The 9,447-nt window shown below is 41.9% G+C and overlaps 1 protein-coding gene across 1 annotated transcript; it reads right to left on the bottom strand.

The window, feature by feature from the left end:
* Positions 1-7,340: 7,340 nt before the first annotated feature.
* On the bottom strand, positions 7,341-9,185 carry LOC122027379 (cytochrome P450 71A1-like). Its single transcript, XM_042586329.1, has 2 exons — positions 8,239-9,185; positions 7,341-8,158 (listed from the first exon to the last, which is right to left on the bottom strand). Exons 1-2 carry the CDS (start codon positions 9,163-9,165, stop codon positions 7,541-7,543), a joined length of 1,545 nt encoding a protein of 514 aa, XP_042442263.1. The 5' UTR covers positions 9,166-9,185; the 3' UTR covers positions 7,341-7,540.
* Positions 9,186-9,447: the final 262 nt, after the last annotated feature.

Here is a 9,447-nt window from a genome sequence, read left to right as displayed (position 1 = left end):
TGGAACATTATGGTAAGTGGGCTTGACCACTTGAGACTTAGGTTTGTGACTCAAACCTCTCATGTCCTTGGGCTTTTGCTTTTGACCCTTAGACCCTAGAGTTGACTTCTCCAAATTCTTAAGAGTCTTTTCTAAGGTGTCAAGTCTTGACCTCAAGACTTGATTTTCCTTCTCTAATACCTCAAGTTTTAATTTGTCATTTATCTTTGAGGTATTCCTAGGCATATGTCTAGTTGTTTTGGGATTTCTACCTAGGTTCTCCTTAGCCTTAGATGAGTTAATTCTAGGGTTAGCATTTCTAGAATTGTTCTTACCTAGGCTAACATGTTTGGCACCTAAGCACATGTATTGATTTCTATTGTTATCATGCCTATCTTTATTGACAATTGCAATAAAATTACTACTAACATGTGTCTTATTCAAATTGCAAGAATGTGCCTTAAAAGTTACCTTAGGGTTTGCCTTAGCTCCCCCTACCGATGTGCTCGGTCTCTTGTCCTTGTGAGGTTGCCTCCCCCTCGGACACTGACTCCTATAATGTCCCCTTCGTTTGCATTGGAAGCACACCATGTGCTCCTTGCTCTTGCGTTTCGGGACTCCGGCTTCCTTGACCTTTGGTGCCGGTGGAGTCTTCCTAATCCTCTTTGGACATTTACTCTTGTAATGTCCATATTCCCTACACTCAAAGCACATTATATGTAATTTACTTGAAATTAAATTGCTTGAGTTACCTAGGGTTGAGGATGAACATAAACTCTCTTCTTCATCCCATCCGGAGGTAGAGACTTCTTCTTCTTGCTCCAATCTTGAAGAAGAACTCTTCTCCTCTTCTTCCTTAGATGTTGAGTAGCCCTCAACTTCTAATTTCATACCTCCATGATGTGAGCTACTTGGCTCACTTGACTCCTCTTCATGACTTGAATTGGAGCTCTCCTCATGGAACTTAGCAAAGTTGTTCCACAACTCCTTGGCATCGTTGTATCCACCTATCTTACACAAGATATCATTAGGTAATGAAAATTCAAGGATTTTCGTTACCTCGTCGTTGATTGTGGATTGGTGGATTTGTTCCTTCGTCCACTTCTTCTTCTCGAGAGGTTCTCCCTTTTTATCCACCGGAGGAGTAAAATCTACTTGTACACAATTCCAATTTACTAGGTTAGTCATAAGAAAATACTTCATTCTTACCTTCCAATACGCGAAGTCGTCGCGATCGTAGAAGGGTGGAATCGTGACGTCTTCTCCAAGTCCATCCATTCTCTAGCTTGTGCTCCCTTGGGTGTTAATCCGACGAAGAGCAACCTTGCTCTGATACCACTTGTTAGGACCTTCGGATAGCGGCTAGAGAGGGGGGTGTGAATAGCCGACCCCAAATTCATGTTTCTTCCTACAATTTGAGTTAGCGCAGCGGAAATAAAAAGTAGAAACGAAAGTGGAGAAGATCAAACCTCAAACACGATGATGTAACGAGGTTCGGAGATGATACTCCTACTCCTCGGCGTGTCCGTAAGGTGGACGAAGCCTATCAATCCGTCGGTGGATGAGACCCCGGATAACCGGCTAATATGAACTCCTTCTGGGTGGAGAAACCTCGCCACAATCTCTTGCAACAGCAAGATAGGAGTACAAGAAAGAAAGCAAGAAATAAAAAGCAATACGAATGTAAAAACACTTTGCCTTCTCGTCGACGGGAGTCCGTTGATGAAGCAACAACTTCACGGATGCCCAACAGCAGCTGAACCAGCCGAAGGAAGCTCACTCGAAGCTTCAAGAAGTATGAGCTCAGCAAAGCTCAGTAAGAGCAGAAGGAACCAGGAAGAAGCAGTTTTTTTTACTATAGAAGCCCTCGACCTCTTTATAACCTGCACCTGCTCACCTGGCGACAGAGTTCTGCGAAGAAGACGGAGATAGCCGTTGTGACTCAACGGCTATGCCTGGACCGATCACCTGATCGGTCCAGGAGATCCCTGATCGGTCCACAGACCGATCAGGCTAAGCCTGGACCGATCAGACCATATCCTGATCGGTCCAGGAGGGATCTGATCGGTCCCTGGACCGATCAGTCCTTTCTCTCCTTTTCCTCTGTGTTGCTTCCTGATCGGTCTCCAGACCGATCAGATAACTCACAGTACCACACTGATTGGTTACTGATCGGTCTGCAGACCGATCAGCCGTATCATTGGATCGGTCACCAGACCGATCCAGGTTTAGAGCTCCCAGCCCTAAACCCTACCTGGTCCTGAGAACGAGCTACCGAGCCCTCTCTGACCTAGTCCGGAGAACGAGCTACCGAGCCCTCTCCGACTTCGTCCGGTTCAGAGAACGAGCTACCGAGCCCTCTCTGACTTCGTCTGGTCCAGAGAACGAGCTCCCAAGCCCTCTCTGACCTAGTCCGGAGAACGAGCTGCCGAGCCCTCTCCGACTTCCCATGCCAAGCTTCTATACTTGGACTTCTCCCGTGCCAAGCTCCCTGCTTGAACTTTTCCGTGCCAAGTCTCCATACTTGGACTTTTCTCGTGCCAAGCTCCCTGCTTGGACTTTTCCGTGCCAAGTCTCCATACTTGGACTTTTCCCGTGCCAAGTCTTCATACTTGGACTTTTCCGTGCCAAGTCTTCATACTTGGACTTTTCCCGTGCCAAGCTCCCTGCTTGGACTTTTCCGTGCCAAGTCTCCATACTTGGACTTTTCTCGTGCCAAGCTCCCTGCTTGGACTTTTCACCAGATGTCTGGTCAACCTTAACCTATCTGGATTTTCCTTACCTGGCTTCACTCACCAGGACTTTCCAATTGCCTGGCTTCACTCACCAGGACTGTCCCTTGCCTGGCTTCACTCACCAGGACTTTCACTTGGCTTCACTCACCAGGATTTTCCAACTGTCTGGCTTCACTCACCAGGACTTTCACCTGGCTTCACTTACCAGGATTTCCCGAATCAGGTCGCCTCACCTCGGGTCAACCAGGTCAACCTTGACCAAAGATTGCACCCACAAACTCCCAAATTTGTATTCTGTCAAACATCAGAATACAACTTTTCTACTCTCGTCAAACATCAGAATAGAACTTTTCTATTCTCGTCAAACATCAAAATACAACTCGAGTCAGGTCAACTCGAGTCAGGTCAACCAGGTCAACCTTGACCTAAGGTTGCACCAACAGGAATTATCTAGCTTGTGTGCGTATTTGCGCCTACGAAAGCGAGCTGTCTTTTATAGTAGCTTCTAGAAGGGAGGCATGAATCCCATGTTCATATCTTGGGGTTACCATATAGATCTACGTATTTTATTCTTATCCCCCAGTTGCTCCACGTCCTCCGCTTATCATGATACTCATGTTAATGATTGATAAGGTGGGAGGGAAGTTGATGAACACCTCTGGAGGCATTCGGAATGGGTTGGAGATGGCCAAGCTTAAGGGGTGAGATGTGGCCGAGTTGAAGGGATTGGATGTGGCCGAGCTGAAAAGGATGCTAGTAGAATTAGCAAGATTGGATGTGGTCAAACTAAAGAGGTCGGACGTGGCTGAGATGTAGGGGTCAAACGTGACCGAACTGAGGATACTAGCAAGTTGACCCTTTGCTTTTCAAATAAAATTGGGTCAGCTGAGACTGAAATTGCTGAGTGAGGTGACTGAGACAAAATTAGTTTGGAGGCAAGTCTAACCTTGATTGGGGATTGATCTGACTCGATTAGGCTCGACCTTTTTAGGCTCGGCTGGCTAAGCGAACCAACTTACCTCGGGCTCACTCTTGACCAAGCTTGATTCTGGCTTAAGCAAATTTGACTTGTTTGACTTTGATTTATAATTTAGAGTGACCCTTTACCCTACTAGCCCATGTGGAGGCCAATAATACCCGCAGCATCAGTGTAGTTTAGCTTGAATCATCTAAGGAGGCATCGTTGCCAGAGTTGGAGAGGGAGCATGAGCCATCTACGGTTTTCTCCATTCAATTTTGGTTGAGTTAAATCTTGGGCTTCTATACAGGGCATGCCGCACCACAAGATTGTAAAATTCAGCTAGCTGTTAACGGAACTAATTAAGATCCAGCTGAAATTAACTGCGGTTGTAAAGAAGCTAAGAGTACAGGTTCCATTCACGAGTCAAAAGAACTGAAAACCGTGAAGGGTAGAGCTGTTGTTTGCAAATCATGCAAAAATCTTCATTTGACAGTTGACAATCGCCAAACGAAAAGGAAACACTGATCCAGTTTTCCAATTCATCAGCGAAGAATTACAGTCATATTTTGAGGGCATTTTATAAAAAAACACCCTTTATATTTCTGATTTATAGAAATTCAATCAAGAGCTTTAAGAGTAATTTTTTTTCGTATTAGGAACCTGCAATTTTAGTAATTTTCTTTCTAGTCCCGCTTGCACTTTTCATCTACTGACAGTCGTCTTCTTGATGGGTCATGTCAGGCGGACTGCTCATCCTCCGGAAAAAAACACTATACTATGCTCTGTCAGACGTTGACTATAGCCAAATGATGAGTTTTGATTGGACACCACCTAACAAGAATCACACTATCAATAGTATTTGACTAATTTATAAATATTCAGTAATAAAAACACATAAATTTATTTTATGTGTTTTTATTATTGTATTATCCACCACAATAATAAAAACATATAAAATAAACAAACTTAATCATTAAAAAATTTAGATCATTAATATCTATATATAAAATTAATAAATAAAATTATTAATTAAGTTATATAAAATTTAATTAAAATTAATTTTTTTATTTTTATTAATTAAGTTGTACATGTAAGCGACACTACTGTCTTATCACTTAAAACTGCTATTGATTCTTTGTTGTGCCAACATAGATTATCTATATCTAATTTGCGGGGGTAAGGATATGATGGAGCTAGCAATATGAGAGGAGAATTCAATGGCTTAAAATGCTTAATTATGATGGAGAATCCATCTACATATTATGTTCATTATTTTGCTCATCAACTACAACTTACACTTATAACTGTTGCTGAAAATCACATAAGAATTTCTACTTTTTTTTATGTGGTTGCACAATTGAATAATATTATTGGAGCATCATGCAAGCGAAGAGATATACTTCGTGAGAAACAATTTGAAAAAGTTATTGAAGAAATTTGCAATGATGATATCTTCACTGGACAAGGTATGAATCAAGAGAAGACATTAAAAAGAGCTAGGAGCACACGTTGGGGTTTATATTATAATACATTGTTAAGTTTGATATACTTGTATCATTCAGTTATTGATGTCCTTTTATTTGTTGAAGAAGAAGGAAAATATCACAAGCAAAGGGCGCAAGCAAATAATCTGTTGGAATTAATTTGAAAATATGAATTTATATTTCAGATGCATTTAATGAAAAATATTTTGGGAGTCACGAATGATTTGTCACAAGCTTTACAAAGAAAAGATCAAGACATTGTAAATGTCATGATTCTTGTAAGATCAAGCGAACATCAACTGCAAACTATGAGAGATGATATTTGGGATTTGTTACTGAATGAAGTTTCTTTATTTTGTGTTAAGTATGAGGTAGTCACCCCGCACATGGAAGACTTGTTCGTCTTTCATGGGAGATCATGACGAAATATTGAAGGAAGGACAAATCTTCACTATTATCATATTGAAACGTTTTATGATAGATTTGCAACTTCAGAAGTTAACAGTCCTTTAACGAGGTGGACATGGAGTTGTTGTTGTATATGAGTTATCTTGATCCATCAAATTCATTCTCTGCTTATGATAAGAGAAAATTACTTCAATTTACTTAGTTTTATCCATCTGATTTTTTTCCCAATGGAGTTAATGCATCTTGAGCCCCAACTTGATAACTTTATTTTTGATATACGGAGTAATAATTAATTCTCTAAGGTTATGAGGATTAGCCAACTTGCTAAAAGGATGATTTAATTAAAAAAATGTCCTCTATATATATCTATTGATATATTTACTTTTAAAATTAGTATTATTATTATATGTTATAATTATAATTATAAAAAAAAATATTTTCAACAATGAAAATAATCAAAACATCATCTATTGAAAGTCTCTTCGCGATGGGTCATGTCAGGCGGACTGCTCATCCTCCGGAAAAAAAAATAAACTATGCTCTGTCAGACGTTGACTCTAGCCAAATGGTGAGTTTTGATTGGGCACCACCTAACAGGAATCACACTATCAATAGTAGTTACCTAATTTATATATATTCAATAATAAAAACACATAAATTGTATTATCCACCACAATAAAAAAAAACACATAAAATAAACAAACTTAATCATTAAAAAATTTAGATCATTGACATCTATATATAAAATTAATAAATAAATTATAAATAAATTTATTAATTAAGTTATATAAAATTTAATTAAAATTTAATTTTTTTTATTTTTATTAAGTATATAGACAATAGTGATGTATAAATTTTATAATATTAAACTATTCATAATACGTTAAAAATAAAAAATAAATAAATATAAGTGTTATGCATCAGATAAATATTTAATCTAATTTAGAAGAACGGTAATGTATTATTAATTGAGCACCATAATTAAAAAGTTCAAGATTGATAAGATTTTCAATAAATAAATTTGATCATATGCTCGGTAAGTTATCTACATTGATTTCTTATCTATTTTTAATTCAGAAGATCAAATATACGCAAGATAGAGATTAGTCAAGTTATATCATGGTTGGCTTTAGTTGATGGTATCAGTCAGATTGATTCTACTGAACTAGTGAAGACCTTCTCTCCCTTTTGTTCTTTCTTTTTAAAGCCAAATAATCTTGCGACAACTAGCCGCCTTAGTTGATAGGCAATTGGACAAATGTCACTTGTCCAGCAAAAGATAGTACGGTGGTTCCTGATCACCTAACAATTAACACATGGCCTCTGCCTTACCTAACCTAGCTAACACTCAATATCGATCACCATTGTCTCCTTGTGCTCTAACCAAGTCTTAGTTTCCAATTCCTTCGCTAATACGAATTATGGGGCCAGGTAATGCGTACCTTGGGTTTGGATTATAACATAGAAAAGGGATTAATAGATAATGACTGAGCCAGGTTCTGATCGTGCAAGAGTACTACGTATATATCTCATTCGTGAATCAAGCCGAGCATGACATGCACTGATGCACACTAGGTAAGTAAGCCTTTGTCATTCAGCCCGATCTAATCTCTTGGTCAAGCTCGGGATAACACATCCTGGTGATTTTTATGGATCAAACCGGCCGGCGACCCGTCTCGATCTTGTTGAGCCAAGCCGATTATGCAAGGGACCCAATAAATCATTCTAGCGAGCTAGGCTCCTACCGAATATGCAGATCCATGGAGACACGACTTGCACAGAATATATATTATTATAACATAATGTTACAGCAAATGGCCATAATGTAAGATACTGACTGAGCTGAGCTCGACACAAACCGGTGGAAGCGTATATCATGTATATATATATAGCAATACCTCCCCACACGATATTGGTAGAACGAGGAGGAAGGTTGAAAATATGAATATTGCTTATACAATATATATGTATAATCAGTGATCGATAGGTTTCCCGACGAGAATCAACTTGGATTTTCTCTTTAGCGAAAACCCTGGCGACTCACTCATGTCCATATCCTCCTCTTTAACTCCCTCGGGCAGCTCCCAATCGAAATGGTAGAGCAGAGTGGCGAGAGCAAGTCCGGTGGTGACGGTTGCAAAATCTACTCCAGGACAACCTCTTCGCCCCGATCCAAACGGTATAAACTCGAAATCCAGCCCTCGGAAATCGAAATTCTTGCTGTTGTTCAAGAATCTCTCGGGACGAAATTCCTCGGCGTTCTCCCACGAAGCAGGGTCCTTACCGATTGCCCAAGCGTTGACGATCATCCTTGTGCCTTTGGGGATGTGATATCCCAACACTTGGGCGTCCTCAATGGACTCTCTTGGGAAAAGGATGGGAGCAGGAGGATGCAACCTGAGCGTCTCCTTGATCACTGCCCTCAAGTACGGCATTCCCTGCACCATCTCCTCTTCAACCTCCTCTTTTGCTCCGACTATTTCTCTGATCTCTTTTTGAGCCTTGGCCATGATTTTTGGGTGCCTGATGATTTCCGACATCGCCCAATCGATCGTCGTGTTGGTTGTTTCCATCCCAGCGGCGAACATATCCTGCACAATTATTTGAATTAATTGGATCCAAGAACTGAATTTCTATGTTTTTAGTGGAGGAGGATTGAAGGATCATGTACCAAAAGGACGGCCTTTATACTTTCCCGGCTGAGTGAAGTGCCGTCAGCGGCATCGCTGCCGTCGGCGCTCAGAGAGAGCAATACACCCACCATGTCAGTTCTCCGATCATCGTGATCATCTCCGCCGATGATCCTATTGCTCTCGTGCTCCTTGAGTATCTTCTCTACGAAGGCGTCGAAGTCCCTCGACGCTTTCCCTACCCTGGCGTCCCATCCACTTAACCAGTCGACCCACGCGAGCCACGGCGAGAAATCACGCATCGGAAAGGCGCCCCCCACCGCCTCGACCACGTCGTTGTGCAGAGAGAGTTCTTTTCTTCCGCCGCCCTCCCCCTGCTTTCCGAACAACACCCGGCAAAGCACGTCGCAAGTGAAGGCGGCGATCAGCTCGGTGACGTTCACCGGGCGGCTGGAGGCGGAGCGGATGGTAGCGACCAGGCGAGCCGCCTCCTTCTCTCTGATTGAGCGGAAGGAGTGGACGCGCTTGGCGCTGAGCAAGTGGGTGACGCAGATGCGGCGCACCCGACGCCAGTACTCACCATACTTGGACAGGGCGACATCGCGCGCGCCGTAGAAGATGCGGTCGGCCAAGGTGGTGTCCGGGCGGCCGCAGAAGGCTTGATCGTTGGCCTTAAACACCTCCTGAGCGGCGGCGGCGGAGGATACTACGACATTGGGGATGGGGCCGAAGTAAAGGAGCATGACGGGGCCGTGTTCGGCAGCGAGCGTCCTCATGGAGCTATGGGCGAGGTGGCCGAGCTGGTGGAGGTTTCCAATGATAGGAAGCCTCGGCGGAGAGGGGATCCGGATGCTGCTCTTAGTTGGCTGCCGGAGGTAAAAAAATGCGGAGAGGAGGACGAAGGCCGCGAGGATCCATGAAGGAGAGAATTGGGGAAGAAAAGTACCAGCGTCCGACATTAGAGACATGGCGATCGATAATTATGTTTGCCTCTTGGCGATGAATTATATAGAGGTTATCTGACAACCACTTAACAAACTAATAATATGTATACAATATTATTATTATTATTATTATTATAGAAAAAAACGCTCTCCACGTCTTTGCCGTCTAGAGCTTGGCCAGAGATCGCCTTATTTTATTTGTCTGTTCGGATTTCTGGTCCATTTTTTGTGTACGAGGGGTCGAATATGATGTGAAACTCATTTCCAACAACCGCATTAATTTATTTTTTATAGTTGTATTTTAAA

The sequence above is a fragment of the Zingiber officinale genome, chromosome 10A, assembly GCF_018446385.1.
Source record: "Zingiber officinale cultivar Zhangliang chromosome 10A, Zo_v1.1, whole genome shotgun sequence".
In the NCBI taxonomy this organism is placed as follows: domain Eukaryota; kingdom Viridiplantae; phylum Streptophyta; class Magnoliopsida; order Zingiberales; family Zingiberaceae; genus Zingiber; species Zingiber officinale.
The sequence above is the reverse complement of the archived record's forward strand: the minus strand, read 5'-3'. Positions and strand labels throughout refer to the sequence as shown.